The 23,614-nt window shown below is 39.4% G+C and overlaps 2 protein-coding genes across 2 annotated transcripts in view; one reads left to right on the forward strand and one right to left on the reverse strand.

The window, feature by feature from the left end:
• The window catches only part of CDH23 (cadherin related 23), a 1,935,615-nt gene that overhangs the window by 262,453 nt on the left and 1,649,548 nt on the right, over window positions 1-23,614 (reverse strand). The gene's annotated exons all lie outside the window — the stretch shown is intronic.
• The window catches only part of VSIR (V-set immunoregulatory receptor), an 85,483-nt gene that overhangs the window by 35,506 nt on the left and 26,363 nt on the right, over window positions 1-23,614 (forward strand). Inside the window, exon 2 of the mRNA XM_073596702.1 lies at window positions 19,504-19,872. Coding sequence (XP_073452803.1) covers window positions 19,504-19,872 — 369 coding nt within the window. The remainder of the gene's footprint in view (window positions 1-19,503; window positions 19,873-23,614) is intronic.

Here is a 23,614-nt window from a genome sequence, read left to right on the forward strand (position 1 = left end):
ATATTGAGGCATTCAGATATCAGCAATAGCTTCATGTACTATAATCCCTGATTTTTCCACCAAAGAAAATGACAGAAATCTCCCATGAAATTGGTATTGTAAAGAAAGTTGCAAATCTATAGCTCTTAAGGAACCACCCATCATTTTATCACAAGCCTTGACATGAATTCAGGAAAGAGGAAGGTTGACCAGGATCTTCAGTGTCAAGTTCCTAAAGTATATTTAAACCGCGCCATGGGAAATCTGTGACATTTTTGTAAAATGTTAACCTAGAGATCATGGCACAAGCACATAATATATGACTAGGGAGGAATTTGGAGAACATCATGAACAAAAATAAATAAACAGGGATTCCAAATCACTTAACGCAGGCATCACTAATCTTCAACTTCTGTAATGTTTTCATTATTTGTATTACCTATATAAACAAGAGCAAAATACCCAAGTGTGACCAAATTTGGCATTTATATCATATATTTGCCTTTTGATAAGCAGCAGATTGTATCTCAATGAGTCTTCAATGCCATTTTATCAGCATTCACAACATAGAGCCATAACAATTGAATGCAAGTTGTGCAAAGTGTATGTCAATGCAAAGATAAAAAAACATATGCAATGTATCTCTGAAAAATGTGCCCACTGCTCCATGTGTAATCCCTTTAAATACTGTGTAGGTACAGAAAAATACCTGTTGATCTACCAGAAATACATTCCGTTACTAGGTCCACTTTTTTGTTGTTTGTTTTGTTGTTTAGAGTCATTCCTGCCCAAGTGTCTTTTGCTAAATGACTGAACCCCCCCATCTGTACAACATAGACACTAGTTATTCTGTAGTCCAAGCTAAGAACTAGGAGTACTAATTTGACTCCTTAAGATAACATAGGAACAGACCAACTCTGAATTTCTAACATGATCAACAGGTATTTTTTGCACTAATTGAACTGATATAACACAATCAATGGTATATTTTACAGACCAAAAAATATATAATGTAATAGCTATCAGTAGACATGTGCATTCGTTTCCGTACTAATGCATTTTCGACCAAATTTCAAGTATTTTCGTTATCGTTTTAACAAACGATAACAAAAGTGCAGAATACGAAAACTATAAGATCCGACATAAACAAATGCTTTATTTTCGTTTTCGTTGTGACAACAGTTCAATATAGATAGGAGATTCGACATGACGCTGACAATAACAATCTGTGTCTATCGAAATTGTGGTCGAATGTGCCTAACCTTAACTCTATTAGTCCAAGATTATTCTGCATAGAGAGAAAAGATTCAACATCGAGAGAAAAGATTCGACATAGAGAGAAAAGATTACTGCTGGAATTGGGTGGGGGAAGTAAAATAAAAATAATGATGATGATGAATGTTATTGTCCAATTATAACCAAAGAGGAGGGGCAGTAAAAAAGCTAGAACTAAGTACACATGTACAGCCATCTTACTTTTACTTACGATTTGCTAGCAGAGAGAGACACACACTGAATCATTTCAGAAGACAGTCAATCTTAGGTGGTCCGTTTGTCAGAGAACCTGAATTATTCAGCAATTAAGCATAAGCACAGCAGCAGAACAATAGTGAAGCAAGCTACAGTTCAACTTAACTTTTTCATAATAATCTGCTGCTATTGTGTTAGTGTTGTGAACTTGATAGTGATACTAGTGTTGCTAGTGTTGTGAAAGCCTCAGAGGCTCCACGTGTTGGGGGAGATTTATTATTATAGATTCTATAACACCCGCCATTGCACTTGGAGAATGAGAAACGAATGTGAAAGTTGGCTGACTGTTGGGGAAGAGTAGACCATTCAACATGAACGACGAAGATTCGACAAGGCAACGAAAAACATACAAACGTCGAATCTTTGGCTTATGGTGTCTGTCGAAAGTTCTAAGAAGATTCGACGGAGCAGCTAAACTGTACAACGCTGCAATCGTACATTTCCGGTCAAATGCTCCGCCCATAGGCTATAGAAAAATTCTAATCTTGGTTGACTAGTAAAATAATAAATAATAATAATAAATAAGTAAAATAATTAATAAATATAATTATTACTAGTCATACAACATTAGAATTCTACTACAGCTAACTTGTAAGTGGAAAATTCGACCGGAAATGTACGCGTACAGTTTAGCTGCTCCGTCAAATCTTCTTTGAACATTCGACAGACACCATAAGCCTTCAATGACAGATTCGACCTTAATTTACTTGGATTTTTGGACGAATGCAATTTTTAACAAAAAACAAAATGAATAAAAACGAATTTTGGGAGTAACTAAATAAAAGTATTTTTCGGATGAAAACGAAATTCCGAAAGAAAATATTTCAGTGTGCACTTGTCTAGTTATCACTGCCTTGTCATTCCATTTAAGGCTGGACCTCAGCCTGCAGTGTGGTTTGACTAAGCTTTAGGCCCCATGTACACGGGACGCTGTTAAACGTGTGTTCAGAGGCAGTTGGACACTTTTTTCAACTGCCCCTGAACTCATTCAATGTTATCCTATGTGACCATGTACACAGTCTCGTTTATTGCCGTTTTTTTGCAGTTGCGTTTAACAGCGTTTCTTTGGAAGCAAAAAAATGGGTACAGACGCAGAAGATTTCCACGTTTCAGACGCCAAACGCGGCTAAACGCGGGTTTAGACAAAAATATGATGGAAAGCAGTGAAAAAACATAAAAAAATATAGTTAAAAATTTTTTAATTACTTGCGATGATTCGTAGACCATATATAGCCATATATAGTCCATATATATATATTATATATATATATATATATATATATATAGTCATTGCTCCTGGTTCTTCCTGCTGAAGGCCAACATTTTGTTTAGAGCCCAGAGCAGTCAATACTGGAATATCTTCCCTTTCCTTGGTCTCAAAAACTATATGTCACATTCTTCAATAAAAATATGTTTATAATTGTATGCCTTGGCTTAGAGCTGAAGGCTGACAGAAGCTTTACAGTGCTGATGTGCACAAGCTGCAGCTGAGGGAGAAAGGAAAGAATACAAGGGGAATAAGATAAGACACTGTTCTTGTCAGTTTAACGCTTTTGTGTCTCCCTGGCAGCAGAGTTTGTCCTGTAAACCTCTCCTGCTCTTTTCTCCCTCCCTCAGCACAGTCTATGTCATTCCTGTTGTTTTCTTCCCCCTTCAGCAACAGTAAATCTTTAAGCTGTCAGCTGATCAGCCTCTAGTGTCTCTGATTTTAGGCACAGTGCCGAGACTAGAGAGCAACTAGTCGAGACAGTGCATTACTGGTTTTTCAACAGTGTCTCAGGCCGGGTTCACATATGTACAAATTGGAAGCAGGTTTCTCCGGCATCCAAGTCGCATGACATGCAAGTGTGACCCTCTCTCAATGGAGCCAGTTCACACAGGTCCAGGATGGCCGCGGTCTGCATTCCAAAAGGGTCCTGTGCGTGTTTGGGTCCAGTTCAGGTGTGAATTGAGGCAAAAATTCGGACCTGATTCGTACCTGAACCGGTAAACAGGAATGCAGCGGACCCATGCTGGGAACCGCAGCCGCACATATGTGAACTCAGCCTTATTTTACATAGCTATACCTGCAAAAGAGAACAGCCTGCAGTGATTTATCAGGACCTAATTTTCTGGCTAAAGTTCCACTTTAGCCAGCTCTCTACCATATGGAGCAACCAAATAAAGTGTTATGGAAGAGGGTGCCACACATCTGCGTAGTTCAGTATAGATTTTCTACTTCAAACAACAGCTCAGGTAAAGCTAACTCTTCAAGGGCTCACAAATAGGGACTCATTGTTGGTTTCTGAGATATATGTGTACTTTTTCATTGGTTGTTGTGTTCTTTTATCATCTAACAAAGTTTTTATGCAATAGATTTTAGAACTCCCCACTTTTAGATCTATTCACTAACCTTGTTTTTACAATTTTTTTTAACCCTGATGAAGGCGATATGTTAGCCCCCGAAGCATGATGGTTTTACCTACTCTTTTATCATAGATCAATAAATCTATACTGGACTATTTATAGACTTGTGGCACACTCATCCTTTACACTTTCTCTGAATGCATGACTAAGAAAGCAGTTAGTTTATCCCACTACATTATCACCTACTGTATATGCATGGCCGAATGAGTAGGAAGTTATAAAAGCAAACTAATGTAACAAGAGGCAGCACTCCTACCTAGAAATCCTGCCAGAAGCCTGCTGCTGCATTGGATGTTTTAAAATGCAGATTATAATAAAATTAACAGTCCTAATTAAGAATAGATGTATTGTTTCCTGGTAGCTTTAGAGATTCACTGATTGCTTTACTTTTTGCCTGTAGTTGCTCTTTAGAAGATGCACTGTTTGGGATAGTTAGGACACACAAAACATTGTCCTTGAAATTAGTAGGATACCAAGTATGTGCTGACTAGCCAGCTAAAGCTAAGTACAGCACCTTTGTATTTCACTGTGAAAGGATCTCCCTATAGGCAAATTAATTGCTCTGTACTTTTTATAACAGACACTTTCAGGGAGTTTTAGGTGTCAGAAGAGTGTCACTGCTGCTAATAAAATTGTAGAACCACTTTTTGTATCCTTCCCGCATCTTGTGAAGGTTAAACAGCTCTGTTCACACTTCAGTGATTTTGAATCACAGGCAGAATCAGCGCGATTCCCCCAAATGGAATTGCGGAAAAACACGAGTGTAAAAACACGCATATGTTAGTGTTGTGAATATAAAATCAAATACTTTTTACAAGAGCCATACCATATTTTTCAGACAAAGAAGAAAGTGCAAAAATAGGGCACATCCGTAAATATATGAAGACAAAAAAAAATAGGTAGTACTACGTATTACCAGGGGGGCGGACTTTTTAGGCTGAGAAACACTGGAGAGAAAGTAACAGTATAAAAATATAAATTTATTGAAGGTTACAAATACATAAAAGTAAGAATGAAGATTATAACATACATGCATCTATGAATATTGTGCAGTGAGCCCTTGTATGTATACGCGTTTCGCCGCTAGGTCTCCTCAGGACACGGCCAAGGTTCACAGACGAGACAGATAAGAGAATATGTTTCTCTGTCTTGTTTGGAATGCACAATCATGTACAGTCACGATACGGTGGGTAATTCACTCAAACGTTAAAGAAAATATATTAGGTATCACTGAATGTATGAACAGGGGCATGTCAATAGTATTCCTTATTTTGGGAACTGCCATCAAAGAGAGGAGGGCCATCAAAGAGTATCCCACTGTAAATCCTGGATTTGAATTCCAGTACTGCTGATGGCTATATATAGCCCAACAGCCAATCGCTGTATGTTTAAAGTTTCAATATCACAGCATGCCCCTGGGAGACAGCAATCCACTGCACATATTCTTCAGAGCCACATACCTTTTATACACAAAGAAACTAGTAAATGTTTTACTATTGTTCAAGGCAGTTTGCTCATCATCAGAATGAAATGTGTATCCCCAATCTACTAAAGTTACTTGGGGTTTCTTGTGCAAGCATGCACTAATTTTCTTCTGTTAACATGTTAAGAATATCTTAAGTATGGACCTTGATATAATTGATATTATTTACCATTATAATGATAATTAGAGAAAAAATAACCTGGTTTAACCTTAAAGGTTTAATTTGTTTAAATGTATTAGTATTAGTACTGTGTAGTATTTATCTAGTGCTACTCCACTTAGCTGTGTACAGGAAGAATGACAAACATTATGTGCTCAACAATCAATTACTGAACAGCCCAGAGTAAATAACATAACTTAGTTCAGTATATCAGCATACCTAGTCACTGAATTTATTACATTTTTAAACAGTCTACAATTGTTTTAAGGATAATGGATCTGTCCTTATTTAAGTTTTGTTTTTTCAAAACATTTTTATTCAAAGAAAGATCTTAAGTGAAATATAAAGATACAAGAAGGTTAGAAACATTACTGACAGCGTCATAGATAAAGGGACATAAACAATAATCATGTACATTGCCAAAGGGCATGACACTAATTTGAGGTTGTAATTGCCAATCTTTATATGAGACATAACATTGGAGAAATGCCACTGATATAAAACATTGGGGGTAACACAGAATGGGAAAGAGGAATGGTAGGGGAAATATTGGGGAAGAAGAGGGGAGTGAGAAACAAGGGGTCCCAGGGGTTCTGGAGAAGCAATAAGAGTGGTCCTAAGTTTAATCAAAGGGGAGGTAGGTCCTTTAAGGCTCTAGTAGAGTTGAGTTGGAACCTTGGGGGGGGGGGATTTTAGAATACTTGGGAACTCCATTTTGGTAGCTTCAATTTACTGTGGATCATGGCCTGGAAGGTCTGTTATTTGTTATGGCGGGATGGAGTTTAACGGTTTTATGAGCCCTCACCATGATTTGCTTGTATGCAGTGATTTCAATTTTTAAATAAAGCTTGTGACGTCTGTAGGTCGCTTATTGAGAACTCCTATTGAGGAATCCGAGGTGAGGGGTTTCTCTAGTAAGGTAGAGAGTACCTTAGAGTACCTTATAAAACCTACTAATTATGGGACATGACACCCAAATATGCAGATACATGCCTCTTCCTTTACAGCTCCTGAAGCAGAAGGGGTGGATAGGTAGGAACCTATTTAGTTATCCTTGCAGAGACCAGGTACCAGTGGGGTAACACTTTGTATGAAGTTTCCAAGGCAGCCATGTTCTAACAGCAAGATTTAGGCTGGTCATAAACTGAGTGATTTCCTTTCCTGCAACTACGAGTTAGCAGAATAGACCTAGATATTGTAAATGTCAGAAGAATAGTGTCTAGGTGAGGATTAAACTGTCCTGATTTGAAATAAGATGTCGGGATGTATGAGTGAACTGGAATGTCAAACAGACTTTCTAGGAAAATAATGCCAAGCATTAAACTACGGAAGCAATTTACAAAGATACATTATTATTTAATTTTCATTTTCAATATTGTATTTTAGATTGTCTATTTTTTAAGGAATAGTTACAATTCATATAGGTAGTACAGGTCTAATGGGGACTTAAAACAACTTTAATTGGTATTGCAAGTAGCAGAGTGATGTCTTTACCCTAAATAATAAGAAAAGCATTGTTCACATTCATTCAAATTGCCTTAGTTTCCTGGCTAGCTCCATCTTCTAAATGAATATAAGCCCTTCCTTAAAATTCCTTGGTGGCCAGAGTTTTCAATAAAGTACTTCCTATTAATGTAGGTATTGTTGGTATATTGTGTTAACATCATTCATACATTACCATTAACAATTGGCAGAGTAGGAATAGGGAGGCACTGAACTAGGAGCAGAGCTCCAGGCAACCCATATATTTTATTAAAATCACACTGTTCCTTTCCCCATGTACTAAAAAGCTGTACAACTATGATGAAACTTAATGTATCTGTTTTTTATTGAGCATCATCTCTTTTTATCTTGAAGAAAGAATGCTGTCAAACTTACCCTAGCAACACCTATTGGCCTTTAGATGCTCATTTCTGATTCTGTTTAACATTAAAAAGAGTTGTTCTGCAAAACCTGATAACCATTTATAAACACAGAATTTATCCAGAATGTTATAACACATGGAAATTTTTATAAAATACAGTTGGAGAGTCCTATTATTGTGGTGAATGTATGGTTTATTGTTAAATAAGTACTAAGAACAGGTTGAAGAAGACAGAAATCACATGTTAAGTGTAATGTAGAGCAGTGGTCCTCAACCCTGTCCTCGCGTACCCCCAACAGGCCATGTTTTGGGAATTTCTCTTAGATAAAATAGCTATCCAAAATACCAAGCCATTGACTCTGATTTAAAGTACCTGTGCAAGATAAAAGGAAAACCTGCAAACATGGCCTGTTGGGGGGTACTTGAGGACAGGGTTGAGAACCACTGATGTAAAGCACAACTCTATATTAAATGTGTCCTCTGGAAAACCGGTACCATCTACTTCTGTGAAAACCGGCCCTGACTGGTCCTCCACTCTATACCAAATAATGTAACTCAGCCAACACATGGCCAATCTGGGGAATTCATTAAAGCATTTATGTTCTATTTCTGCTGCTAGTTACCTTTGCCAATTCCTGTGCCTAATTTAAGCAAACATTTGCACCAGTTTCAGGTACAAGTACTGACACATGCAACATATTGAGGAAATTCTTACCATCACCACTTTAAGAACCTATCGCTGGTCGCCTCTGCACAACATTCTCATTCTATTTCCCTTTTTGCAGACAATGTTATCCTCTCCCTCTTAAATCCGAGTACGTCCCTACCAGCCGTACATGACATACTAACAAATTTTAACAAGATCTCATACTATAAAATCAATGCCTCTAAATCCAACATATTGGCAATAGCAGTAGAAGAACAAACCAATTGTCATTTAAGCTCAAAATTTTCATACCCATGGACTACCAATCCCATCCAATACTTAGAAATCTAATTAGTCTCCCCAAGCTGCAATCTATATAAAGTAAAAGACTCTCTTTTATTCTCCTCAATTCTAAAGGAAACAGACAGACTTAAACATTTTTACCTATCTTGGTCAGGAAAACTAGCAGCCTATAAAATGCTCATATTACCAAAAATCCTTTATTACTTCAGAACATTACCAATTCATATACCAACATCTTTCTTCAAAACTATGCAGACACAACTCAATACATTTATTTGGTTAGACAAGAAACCAAGATGCTCACAAACTATCTTACTAAAACACAAAAAAGCATGAGGTATTGGCCTTCCTATACCTCAAGAAACCAAGATGCTCACAAACTATCTTAATAAAACACAAAAAACCATGAGGTATGTGCCATTCCTATACTTCATGACTATTATAGAGCAAGTATCTTGGACCAAATCAAGTACTGGTTCCAAACATCCCCACTAAAACATTGGGCCTCATTAGAAAAGGACTGGTTATCCCCTAACCCACTAGATTCCACACTCTTGTCCCATTCAATATCCGACGCATACAACAAATATTCCCATCCTATTATACAAATAGTAATCAACACTTGGAAACAGCACCACTACCACCCAAACTTCAAATGTAACTGAAATCCCTATTCCCCTAAGGTCCTTGAAAGTACATATACCAGATCTTGTTACATCTATCTGGGAATATTCACTACCATCCACAGAAGAATATACCGTATTTATCGGGGTATAACATGCGCCGGCGAATAACATGCACCCCAAGTTTAGGAGGGAAGTTTAAGGAAAAAAAACTTACATTTTAAATGCCCATCAATGCAGCCTTATCAGTGTCCATCTGCAGCCTTGTCCATCATTGCAGAATGATCAGTGTTCATCTCCCAGCCTTGCCCAAAATTGCAGCATGATTGGCTTTACATTTTTACTGGTACCGCCTCTGAGATAGACAGGGCTGGATGTCCTGTGTACTCGGCTCCTCTTGGCTCTTCTCGCAGTCCCGCCCCTTGGCCCGGCTCCTATGATGGACACAACACCGATCCAATGGCAGGACATAAAAGCCATGAGGCGGAACTGGGCGTGACTGCGAGCGGAGCCAAGTCTAGCCGAGTACACAGTACAGTCGGCTCTGTCTATTTCGGCAGCGCTCGTCCCCACCTTCCCCTCCGAGGCAGCAGTTTGGAGTATAACACGCACCCACGATTTTTCCCTGATTTTAAGGGGAAAAAAGTGCATGTCATACGCCAATAAATATGGTACCTACACCAGAATAACATAATTTCTCAAAGCACATCCGATAGTCCCTACCAAAATCCCTCATGAAGTGTGGGCATTCTGGAACAACCAATCCACCAAAACAAAAGGGATATCCCTCGTTTACAAAAATATGCAATAAAAAAGCACATTCACCAAAACTCTCCCCCTGCAGAAGTGGGAATCAGACTTCTCCACCTTTACAGAGGGTCAGTGGAAAAAAGCCATACTTTACAACCAATGCTACACAAGATCAGCAGCATATTGGGAAATTGCACAAAAATTACATCTCAGGTGGTATCTTACCCTATATATAACAGACACATTGAATTCACATGGTTTTAATGAATATTGCAGGGGGTGTGGCAAAGTAGGAACCTTAATCCATATGCTTTGGGCTTGCCCAAATATTAAAAGTTGCATTTCGCATAATATCTTCAATCACAGGAGTTCTAACCAAGAGCAATATTAAACAGGCAATCCTTAGCATCCACATTGGCTGCTATCATCCAACCGCTAGACCAGTAGTAATGCAAATACTCATGGCTGCCAGGATATTAATCATACGCAATTGGAAGTCAGACTTCACACCAAATGTCAGCGCAGTAGTCAGGCAAGTAGATGAAGCCTTTCGCTATGAGCAATTTGTGGCCCACAGAGATGGCAAAACCTCACGCTTCTACAAGCAGTGGGAACCCTGGGTTTCATTCAAAAATGCTATTAACCAAACTTGAGCCTCAGAATATACAGACTCTTTAAAAAACTGTTCTCATCGTGGAACAACATTATTTTACCCTTTTCCTTTACTGTTTTGTTGCTTTTTTCTCTAAAACCTAGGCTGTTCTTATCTACGTTGACACTAAATAGTTTAACTATGGACAAAAATGTGTCAACAGACTATCTGAATACCCATGTCCTAGTATTAGTTTCCTTTTTATGGTTCCATAATGTTCAAGTTATTTTTTTCTAAGAAATTTGTTTTTAAATCCGCTCTAAACCACAGGGCTGTAGCAATATTGGACCTAATGTTGTATAGTGCAATATGACATTGTCTGCTATTACTCATAAATCTGATATGTTTTATACTTCTTGCTATTATGGTATGTATATTGTAAAAGCTTCAGCTTCAGCTCAAGGTACGCCAATGCTCAGAATGGGGCATTTATGTGCTGAGAAGCTGTCACGAATGGGACAGCTTCCCGCACAAGTTCTATCCCCAGCCCCATTCAGCAGTTGCCCAGGATATTCCCTCACCAAAAGCTGAATGTAAACAAAGTGGTTGGAATACTTTTGATGTCATTACGCAAACATGGCTTTGCCTATATTTTGGAAATGACTTAAGTCACAGGGAAACTAGTCCTCATCAGGTCCAACAGCAGATGGCAGTAGACAGATTCAAAATCTGCTCTTGGACTCTGTAGTGGCTATGGATCTCACTGCCATGCGCTGTCAAACTTCTCAGCCATGCATCGGTCACCTGTGCAGCAGGAGCAGTGGCTGGGGTATGGACACTCAGTACAAGCAATGACAATCAGTCATCAGTGCAATGACTTCAGTGCAGGCCTCTGACAGATTCATGTACCTGTTTCTGACACCCCTGATATATCTACTTTATCTAAAAGGGGTTGTAAAGTCAGAAGGTTTTTCATCTTAAAGCATTCTATGCATTAGGATAAAAAGCCCCCCTCACCCCACCACCCCAATACTTATTTTTGTCCCATCTCTGTCCACAAGTGCCTCGGCCATCCAAGACTTTCCCTCCTGATTGACTGAGACACAGCAGCGGTGGGTGCCATTGGCTCCCACTGCAGTCAAAGTCAGCTAGCAAATCAAGAGAGAGAGGGGGCAGGGCTGGGCCGCAGCTCTGTGTCTAAATGGACACAGGGAGCTGTGACTCGGGTCGGGTGCCCCCATAGCAAGCTGCTTGCTGTGGGGGCACTCATCAAGAGGGAGGGGCCAGGAACACAGAAGAGGGACCCAAGAAGAGGAGGATCCAGGCTGCTCTGTGCAAATCCACTGCAACAGAGCAGTAAGTATAACATGTTTGTTATTTTTATTGAAAAAAAAACAAGACTTTCCAATCACTTTAAATGGAAGCTACATTTATATGGTTTTACAGTGGTTCTAAAGGCTGAAAGTTTTTTACCTTAATGCATTCTCCTGATTGGCTATATGACTTTGACAGCAGCGGGAGCCAATGGCGCCGCTGCTGTGTCTCAGCCAATAATAAAAAGAGTCCTGGATGGCCGAGGGACCCGTGGACATCATTGGATAGAGATAGTGCTCAAGTAAGTATTAGGGGGGCTGCTTCACATAGAAGGCTTTTTTTGTTTTTAAAAAAAAATCTGAATAAAGTGTTTGGTAAAGCTAGGCCACCATTATCCTTTGGACCTCTGGAGTTGCCCCAGCCTGACTCTAGCAGAGCCCTAACTGCATAGTAGCGAGCAAAATATGGAATTTACCATTCAAATTATTTTAAGGGGTATAATCACAGGTGTATTGTGGAGGAAATAGAATAGCTGGGGCATTAAGATCATTTTTGCTAAATTAGCTCTACCCACCACTGACACCAATAGTTTAGAACACAATTTCACCTTATCCCTAAACCGTGACAGCAGAGGAAATACGGTATGTTCAAACGGCAATAGTCCATAACCTCAGGCAAAACTATGATCCCCAAATATCTGAACTGCCCCACTATAGACAGTGGGCAGAAAGAAGATAACTGGGGGTGAAGAGCTCCATCCAGCGGCAACAGGGCCGACTTGGTCCAGTTAATAGTCAAGCCTGAATAAGTGCCATACTAAGTGATTATGTCCATTACCACTTGCAAAGAGGGGCCTGTGTTTCCCATCAAAATCAGCATGTCGTCTGCACACAACACAGGGTGGATAAAAATCGATGATTTAAAAAAAAAAAAGAAAAATCAGAAAAATCAGATTTTTTTTTTAATTTAAATCAGATTTTTTGGAATGTTATTAAATTTATTTTAATAAAATGCTTTTGGAGTAAAAATCTATCTAAATATAGTTTTCTATTCAGGATACATTAATGATTTAGTTTATTTAGCATGAAATGGAGCTTAGTTATGTAGCATGAGGCTGTATATACTGTAATATTTACATTTTTGGTAAACTCATTCAATGAATCCAAGCTCTGCAAGCAGAGATAACATGCACTGCATTGAAGCATTCACACAATTTCACAGGAACCATAAGATAAACCAGAGTTCAGGAATATTCCTTTATCCCATTGTTTTGCAAATCTATGTACACTACAAACTGTATGAATTGGTTCTGATATCGCTGTTTTACTAACCTGACAGCTTATTATTCTAAATAGGAAACCTTAATTTTGTTTGCAAATATTAAAAATTCTAACTACCAGCAAGAATAAGTCCTTACATTTAAAGAGCACCTGTCATTTCAGATCCCTCATGGCAGCGCCTGTTAGTGGGCATCCACTCACCTGCTGCCGCCACGTTCCTCACCTTGTTGTGTCACTGCTGCATCACCAGCCCTCCCATTAAAGTGAATGGGACTGTCGGTGAGTCAACAGTGGGTCAGAGGAGGAGCCGATGCGGGACAGAGATGACAGTTGCTCTTTAAAAATTATGATTTAAATTGAGTTGATTTAAATCAAGTCTTTTTACTAGTGATTTAAATCGTGATTTACATCGACTTGATCTAAATCAAATCCACCCTGATACAACATGATCTTTTCATGGAGTGCACCATATTTAAAACCCTCAACCAGAGAGCTGGTCCTAATTTTAACCACCAGGGGTTCTGATGCAAGGGCAAATAGGAGGGGGGGGGGGCACCCCTGCCTACTACCCCTACCCAGTGAAAATACCTGTGCGATCCTGTCACCCTCCCGGATAGCAGCCTGGGGATTATGATACAATGAATTTTTCTCTGAAGCCAAATCTTTCCAGCATTTCCCACAAATAGTACCACTCCATGCTATCAAACGCTTTGTTCGTGTCCAGCGACAAAAGTGCTCTCGCCTCTCCGTTATCAGCTAGTGTTTGCTTATTTATATAAAGTTGTCTGAGGTTGACAGCAGAGTATTTGTTAAGCATGAAGCCAGCTTGGTCTGCATTAACGATATTAGCAATTACTTTGTTAAGCCTCCGAGCCAGTACTTTAGCCAAAATTTTTATGTCAGCTTGTAACAAGGAAATAGGCCTATAGGAATTAGGCTCCGTAGCTGGCTTATCAGGCTTGAAAAGCAAAATACTACTAGCCCTGCTCATGGGCCTCATTGAATATTTTCAACAGCTTAGGTAAAAGGATATCAGCGTATTGTTTGAATACCTCCATTGGCAGCCCATTATCCCCAGGTGCTTTGGAGTTGGGAAAAGAGCTGGTCGCTTACCGGATCTCCTCTAACGTAAGAGGAGCATCCAGACTTGCTCTGTGAGCGTCTGATAGGGTGGGTATATTGATATACTGTAAATATCTTGATAGGGCCTCTGGGGTATAGGAGACCTTAGCTTTGACAAGGCTTTTTATCTTAATGCATTAAGATAAAAAAAAACTTCTGACTTTGCAACTCCTTTAAGCTTTGATAAAAAACCTGAAAGCCGGTTTCGATGCAGAGCTGCACCAGATTTTGCACTCTCCAGTAAATCAACCACATTGTGTAACATCCACTTACTCTTGCTCTCTTATAGTTACATCTTTATAACTAGCATGCAGGTTTACCACATAGATATTTCTTTACAGATGAACATTTTTTACAATGATGTGGGTCAGAAACCACAAGCAGTTTGTAAATTGTAAGCTTCCTTTAGAGGTACACTGCAAATATAGTCGTATACCTTCAACTTAGTATATAAATGATATAACAAATTGGACCCTGCTTTTAATATCTTTGGGAAGTATATACATTTGTTTTAATTTTAATCTTCTGACACATGCTGGAATATTTACATGAGCGTTACCTGGAACATATTTACATACATCTAGGTTTATTCTCTATTATAGCAAACATTTTACATAGCACATTACAAAGAAGCATACAAACACTAATCTACCATACTAACAATGTGAGTTCATCTTTGACTAATATGATTATTGTAAAGGCCTGTCGTGTGTAACCAATATGTACATGACTAACCTTCCTCTATTGGTTCTTCTATTGGTTGCCCACATGGCTTCCTTCCTTACTGAAAGATAGACTTTGCAAAAAGTTGTTTATCATTTCAGTTTTCATTTTCCAAGATTTTAGGGATTATTGCAAAAGCACAATACTGTATATATTTTCTTAAATTTTCTAGTTGAATTTTAACTTGAACCGTAACCTGCTACTTTGTTTGCTATTGTCTAGATTACATTTTGCAGCTTGACACAGTTTCGTGGGCCCCATTGTATGTGTTTATACAGCTCATTGGTTTCAGGAGTACATATTGGAAGCACTACTGATAAAGCAAGCTTGTTCTTTGCCAATGCAGAGCAAATCTACAGGTGTGCTTTAATAGTGGCTCCTGCCGCAGCTGAGACCAGCCATATAAGGTGCAAGTTTCTTTCATTGGTTGCAAGAAAAAAATTTGCATGATTGCCCCATCAACACAGGCAGCGCTGACAGGGGAATCGTCAGTCTTCTCCTGGCAGAGAGGCGGGGGGGAGACCGTCCCAACTGGGAGAAGACAGTGATTAGCGCTAGTGGCTATAGCAGCAACTAGCGATAATCACAAGAAAATCTGGCAGGCAGGTTGTACCTAAGTTGATCGATCAACTTGATACATTCAGCCTGTTCATTAACCGTTCGAATCTCAGTCGGTTCATGCTGAACTGGCCAAGATTAGAACTGTGTATTGCTGGCTTTAGATTTACCTTCTTTTCTCTTCAACATTGATCTATTCATTACCAGGAGTGAAGAGAAATTACACATTACTTCTGGTTAGGGCTCATTCACACGGGCAGACAAAATGCTGTTTAGCTGCGCTTAGACGTGTATTTTCTGCATGAAAAAGAGTTTTACTGGCAGATTGAAAACTCATTCATACGGGCAGAAAAACTCTGCGTTTAGATGTGTATTTTCTGCATGAAAGAAAGATCCTGTGTAAAATATGCGCCTGAAATACATGTATTTATGCACATACGTGAGTAAACTCTGCAGATCTATGCGTATAAAATTTGCAGCGGTGTCCTACTTTTTTTGTGTGTGACTAAACACAGTGCACATTTGTGTAGACATGTGGACACAGCTGTGTTTATGGGATCATTCATTACTATAATTCTGCGTTTAGATGTGTACAAAACTATCTTCAGTATGCATCCAAACACAGCTTTTTTTTTTTTTTCCCATGTAAATGAGCCCTATGTGTATGGGCTCATTGATCACTATACTGCTGCGTTTATATGCATCCAAAACTATCTGCCTTATGCATCTAAATGCAGCGTTTTTTCTGCCCATGTGAATGAGCCCTTATAGGGGAACATGTGACAGTGCTGATTCTTGGAAGTTGGACACTTAGCAAAAGTGCCATCACATGGCTGTAGAGAAGAAGTCCTCAGCCCAGTAAAAGCTCCAACAAGGTTCATCTTGAAACTTCCACAAGGCTTTTTCTACCCACATGAATGAAGGAGCAGAGGGAAGGGAAGTATAAATTGATACGGAACAGTGGCAAAACTACCAGGGTCACAAAGGTTGCACTTTCGGCCAGGCCATGGCGTTTCACCACTGTCAGGGGGGCCTCAGCGGGTTTGCTGGCCACAGGGCTCTGAGCCGAGAGCATCCCTCTCATACAGCCCAGAGCCTGCACTGACAGTTCCCCCTCCCTTACACAGATGGGAGAGGAGAGATCCAATCTGATCCTTCTACTCCCGCCCCTCTCCACCTGTGTGCACTGCAGGAAGTGTGAAGCTAAGCAGCTGAATTTGATCATTAAGCTGCTGGGCTTCACACTTACCACTGTGCACACAGGTGGAGAGGGGCAGGAGGAGAAGGAGCAGATGGGCTCTCTCTTCTCCCATCCATGCAAGGGAGGGGGAACTGTCAGTACATTCTCTGGGCTGTATGAGAGAGACGCTCTCAGCTTAAAATACTGCTGAGGAGGCACTGATAGGCGGTGCTGATAGGCGACATTGATGGGGCTGCATTGATAATCAGGGCACTCCATGGAATCCTGCAAGGTTAATAGGTCTCGCTATAATAACTTTTAAATGAATAAAATGCACACCAAGATCAATAGATCTACAATGTATTGCATATTCCTGTGCATTCCTATATCTATTGTTATGTTATATACAACAGAGATTGTATGTATAACTGTGATGCTCTAATTTCACTTCAATAAAAATTTTATTGTTAAAAAAATAAAAAATAATCAGAGCCCTTATTATCAGTGTAAACATTGTATGGACAATGTTGCCGGTTAATGGCTCTCATTTCCTCTCACAGACACCACGTGGGAGGAAAGAATTGCCGATAATTGGTATGTCTGTTTACATGTGATCAGCTGATCACATGGTAAAGGGTTGCTGTGATTGGCCCTTTACTATGATCAGCTGTGTCCAAAGAACACAGCAGTCACAGAGCGAGCTTGATGTTCACCCCAGGGGGCACGCGGGAGGCAGGGTTCTGGGATGATGTAGTCCATGGACACCCTCCCAGACCTGGGAGCCTGGGGCTCGGATGAAAGGGAGAGGCCCTTAAGGGTTTTTGCCATCGGGGCCCTGAAGGTTCTAGTTACGCCTCCGATACAGAAGCTGGGTTTAAAGTAAAGCTGTTGCTTTGCCATGCAAAGGCAAAAAATATGTTCACTTCAAAATACATTGCATTTGCCCATTTATATTGCAGTGTTAGTGACGCATGTTATGTTATGAATAGACCACTTGCTGCAGTTCAATTGCTTTGCATCCAAACTGCAATACATCTAAACTGTGAGTAAGTTTCAAGGTAATCTGAATAGGCAAGAATATGAGTATATAGTCTGAACTCGGAATCTAGATCGTATAGCTGTCCTCCTTTCTTTATGTTTTTGGACTTTATTCTCATCAAGTTTTTAGGCTTTCTCAAGTGCACACTAATATTTAGTTATTTGCCTTTTTGATAAGATTATGGATATATTTAGCTAGTACATTAATAAGAGTCACATAATGCAGTGTCATTTTCAAACTGATACCGACTTCATATGACTTTACAAGCTGCCATACCTGCTGGTTACTAGTTCATCTCCCGCAGCTTGTGGTTTTCCTGAAACCTTCGGCGTGTGCCAAACCTCAGAATAAAAACATTGTGACATCTGCTTCTGATAAACAGGATGTACAACCTGCTCTAAGGTAGTCCGCTTCTAGTTTCAAAGCATGCTAATCTGTTATAACATCTACATAATTCACAGTCTGCTGATTAAAAAGCAGGAAGCATTCAAATGGTTATAAAAATCTGCAAGGTTTTCAATTTTTCCATAATTTCTCAAGGATCACTGGAGGTTCTGTTTGGGAGACTCTGAAATAAAACAAGTCTTTGGCTCACATATAGTTTGTGACTGTGTAAGGCTTTCAATCTAGTTTTGTTAAAAATACCTGCTTGGTAAACCATATACCTTTTCAAGACGTTTAGCTAGCAATGTTACAGATTCATACCTTTTTCTCTTCTGAAACAGTAGCTTTCCTTTGCCAGATTTATTTCTGAATGGGAGGGACAACCGTCGTTCTATACACCTGAACAAATCTCAGCTTTTAGAAGAAGGCAGACTAAGCCTGGGTTCACACTTGTGCGAACACAGATATCGCATGTGATTCGCACCCTCACTGCAGTGCCAATCGCGTTCAATGTCTGTGCAATGTGAGATTAACTCTCATTGGATTCACAGGAAAATAGTGCTGGGACTTTTTTTTCCGACACTGGAATCGGATCGCATGGGTGTTCTCAGGCACCCACAGACATGTTTGGACGGTGTACTAAGCTGTATGTGTGCTGCACTGTGTATAATGACATGTAAACGAATAATGCATTCTGTATGCAGGCCAACTAATTGGCTGACCAACTAACTGATAATAAAAATAGTTGTCCAGTTTTCATTATCAATTTATAATTGTGTTGATTAGTTGTTTTAGCCTTCAACTCATTCACTAAGCTCTGGAACAACTGCACTTGCAAAGTGCACAGTCTATTTGCCTTTAGTAAATGAACCCGTATGTATAATAAAGTAATTTTTTTTAGCGGGTAGAGTTTTAGGTAAAAGGACCTAAAGGTACTTTGTGCAGTATTGTTTAATAATTACAGATAACTTTCACAGTCGTTGAAAGTGCTAATGTATGAGTGTGTCTTTGGGCTATTCTGTGCTCCATTGAGCAATTCCAATACAAACATCCCTGAAGATACATTCCAAAGATACAAAATCACTATTTTTTATTAACATATCAAAAGACTATTGGGAGAGTCCTCTCCAACAGATATACTGATTACCTGTCATGCATACAACTAAAATATATTTTCCCTTGGATCTATCCTCCATACTTTATTAACCTAATTAAGAGAAATATCCATCAAATTCAACTTCTCACAGACCTGTATGACATAGTAATGACAGGTTAATTACCTTGTAGTGGTGTGCATAAATCAAGTGAGACTCTGAACGTCAGTACTATGTAATGCCTAAAGTAGTCGCTTCACTTACACTTTTACAGTAATTTACAATTTTAATCAGCTTTATAATAATGTGTGCAATCACTCACTTGATATTTTGATGTCACAGAAATAATAATAATAAAAAAAATGTAAAATCTGTCCACATAGGTGAGAAAAAGAAACGTGAATTGAATAAAAAAAAAGGAAAACTCCAATATTTAAACTGAAAAAGACGTTTGTTCTCTTTCTTTTCTACAGATGAGACAGATGCATTCTCCATTTTTGCACCACATTCAAAGTACATTTGCCCAGAAGGACATGATGTGAACCTCACATGCTCTATCAGAGGACACCGTATCCATCAGCATGATCTATTAACTGTACATTGGGTTCTCACCAAAGACAGAAACCAAAATTGCACTGAGGAAAAACATGCAAAGAATACAACAGACAACCACCATCAAAAAGCACACAAAGGATCCCATTTCTCCAATGGATTGTTCTATAGAACTCTTTTTAACGTCACACAAGCGGACGATGGTGGCTATTGTTGTTTCCTTTATGAGACAGATAAGAAGCATCTGATGCATCAGGCACACAGCTATATGGAACTTCAGGTCAAAACAGGTAAAGTTTTTGCATTCTTAGAGGTTTAAATTGTGCATAGAAACATCATTTTAAAATGAGAAATTTATGAAAAAATATATAAAACTTCACAAATAAAGTAAAGGTACCCACAATGAACAGATAGCACATTTAGAAAAGCGTATTAAACCAAACCACAGACCAGTGCTCTGTAAATCATCTTTGAACCTTTCCAGTGTATTTTTGTTATTGTCCTTTATCTTCCAAAAGACTCACTTTGATGAGAGTGCTAAAGCTGAGCCCAATGTGAGCAATTTTTAAGAGGAGTGCAGGATATATGATAGTAGCTAGCAATTGTGGACACATAGCCTTAGAAATTGCCATACTTCAAAATATCTTTTTTCTGAGCAATGTACTCAAGATACATACAGAATCTGCTTCTCCTGTACAAGCATGCATGCCTTTGTGCAAAAACACATGGAATCTAAGATCCATTCAAGGCTATCCACAGTCATCTTGATCTTCAACGATTGTCAGTAGTCTGTGGGTATCCTAAGGGCCCATTCAGACCTTGCTATTCTGATGTACTGCATTGACTTATGCAATTTATCACACATTAACATATGTTGCATTAGGCAGCCAATGCAATTGAATGGCAACACACTTAAACATCAATAGAGATTATGTATGGTAGTGCGTTACTATGCACTGTGGTGTGCTGCAACGCATTTAACTTGGTGCTGTGTTACCTTGGTGTGTTGGGGGACCATTTAATATGAAGGACACTGCAATGCACTAACACATGTAATGTGTACTATTGTGCTTTGGATTACCTCAAAGCACTGCAAAGGTGTGAATGGCCAGCATGGAAGTAAGAGCGAGTATAACTGGACGTACACCTGTGTAATTAGAATTCAGTTGTAATGACATTTTGGTTTTCAGTTCAGCTGTGTTCTGATCCCACACTCCTGACATCCTGAGAAAATGGCTCTGAATCAAAACTTGATGACATCACTAAAAGATGTTTGACATTTGTTTTTAAATTTGCTTTGCAGCTGAGTGCTAGCTATTGTTCATTGACTATAAGTGGCTTCCTGTAGCGTCCGTATGTAGACAGGAAGTCTGATATGGTAGTTATCTTAAGCAGCTGTAGAAAGCTACTGAAATGTTTACACCTATATGTGTGAATTAATATTTGCTGCGCTATTGTATTAGGGATTTCATATGCAAGGATGGACCCACTGTATTATTAGGGTAAATGACAACAACAAAATATTATGGTGTACCTAACCTTGCTATTACATGAGAAGGACTTAGACTTTGTGAGAATAAATTAAACTTGGTTTGACAGCTCACATGATTGGCTGGCAAATATCCAGGGGTATTCCTTGTATCGGAAAGACAGGGAGGGTAGAAGAGGGGGTGTCTGTCTATATGTAAAAAATTACGTAAGGGTGGCAGAGAGGAGCGACATTGTGAATGGGATGGGGGGGGGGGGGGGTGGAATCAGTATGAGTGGAACTTAACAGAGAAGAAGTACCGTAAGTTGGAAATTAATAGTGGGGGCATGTTATAGGCCCCCCAACCTAAAGGAGGAGGAAGAGCTGGGCCTACTATCACAGTTGGAAACAGCAGCAAGACAGGGAAATGTCATCATAATGGGGGACTTCAATTATTTATTTTAATTCAGGTACTTATATAGCGCCATCAATTTACGCAGTGCTTTACATATACATTGTACATTCACATCAGTCCCTACCCTCAAGGAGCTCACAATCTAAGGTCCCTAACTCACATTCATACATACTAGGGACAATTTAGACAGGAGCATGTCTTTGGAGTGAGGGAGGAAACCGGAGTACCCGGAGGAAACCCACACAGGCATAGGGAGAACATGCAAACTTCAGGCAGGTAGTGTCGTGGTTGGGATTCGAACCAGCGACCCTTCTTACTGCTAGGCGAAAGTTCTACTCACTACACCAATGTGCCGCCCATCCCAACATTGACTAGGCAGAGAGGACAGCTCACTCATTAAAGGTCCGTCATTTTAGAAAAGTCTTACAGGACAACTTCATGTCCTAATTGGTAGATTCCCCAACTAAGAAGAAAGCCCTGATAGATTTATTAATTACGAACGATCCAAGTCTGATCTCAGATGTGGGAATACAGGACAATTTGGGATCTAGCGATCGTAGGATGATCACATTTAATGTAAAACATGGAAAAAAGAGGCACGATGGTAGCACAAGAACACTAAATTTCAAACTAACCAATTTTTCTGAACTGCGATCACTACTACATGACATTAATTGGGACCAAATCCTTGAAACAACATTGAACACGAAAGAAAAATGTGAATGCTTTAGGAGCATATTAAACAAAGGTATCACACAGTGCATTCCAATGGGCAATAAATATAGAAGAGTGAAGGAGATGTAAAAAGCCTCATCAAAGAGAAAAAATGGCCTTTAAACAATATAAAGGTAATGGGTCACAGTCAGCATTTAAACACAAGGAATACAATAAGAAGTGTAAGAACGCAATCAGGGCGGCTAAAAAAGAGAGACACATAGTGGAGGAGAGTAAAAGAAATCCAAAGAAATTTTTTAAATACATTAACAGTAAAAAGGCAAGATCAGAGCATATTGCCCACATAAAAGACGAGGAAGGGAAGATGATTACGGATGACACAGAGATGGCAACTGTACTAAATGCCTTCTTCTCCTCAGTGTTTACACAGGCAAGGGAGGGGTATAATGACCACGGAAGTACTGTTGGTGACACATCACAGGATGTACCCTTGTGGCTAACAGAGGCAGGAGTGAAGGAAAGACTAGATAAACTTAATACAAACAAATCACTAGGACCAGATTACACCCGAGAGTCCTCAGAGAACTCAGTCAGGTTATAGCCAGACCACTGTTCCTAATCTTTGTGGACAGCATACTGAAAGGAATTGTACCAGCTGATTGGAGAAAAGCCAATGCGGTACCAATATTCAAAAAAGGACAGAGACAAATCCCTGGGAACTACAGGCCAGTCAGGCTAACATCAATTGTTGGTAAATTAGAGGGGATGATAAGGGACTATATCCAAGAATTTACTGAGGAAAAAATATCTTAAGTAGTCATCGGCATGGGTTTACGAAAGGTTGTTCTTGCCAGATCAATTGTTCTACGAGGAAGTGAGCTGCCATCTAGACAGTGGAAGGCCCATGGATTTAGTCTACCTGGATTTTGCAAAGGCATTCGATACACTCCCCCATAAGTGCTTAATCTACAAGCTGAGGTCTGTAGGCGTGGACCATAAGATTTGTTCTTGGGTTAAAAACTTGTTACAGGGACGTGTCCAAAGGGTGGTGATATGTAACGTGTACTCAGAATGGTCTGGAGTAGTAAGTGGGGTGCCCCAGTGTTCTGTCTTGGGACCAATTCTGTTCAATTTATTTATAAATGATATAGAGGACGGGATAAATAGCTCAATCTCAGTTTTTTTGCAGATGACACAAAATTAAGCAAGGCAATAACTTCACATCAAGATATAGAAATTTTACAGCAAGACCTGAACAAATTAATGGAGTGGGCAACTATATGGCAAATGAGGTTTAATGTGGAGAAATGTAAAGTAATAAACTTGGGGGCAAAAAACATAAATGCAAACTACTCACTGAGGGGAGAACCGATGGGGGAATCAAGGGTCCTCAGAAGGGATGTGCTGGAACTGGAGAGAGTCCAAAGAAGGGCAACAAAACTAATAAGGAGACTGGAGGACCTAAATTACTAAG

The sequence above is a fragment of the Aquarana catesbeiana genome, linkage group LG08 (genome assembly GCF_042186555.1).
Source record: "Aquarana catesbeiana isolate 2022-GZ linkage group LG08, ASM4218655v1, whole genome shotgun sequence".
Classification (NCBI taxonomy): domain Eukaryota; kingdom Metazoa; phylum Chordata; class Amphibia; order Anura; family Ranidae; genus Aquarana; species Aquarana catesbeiana.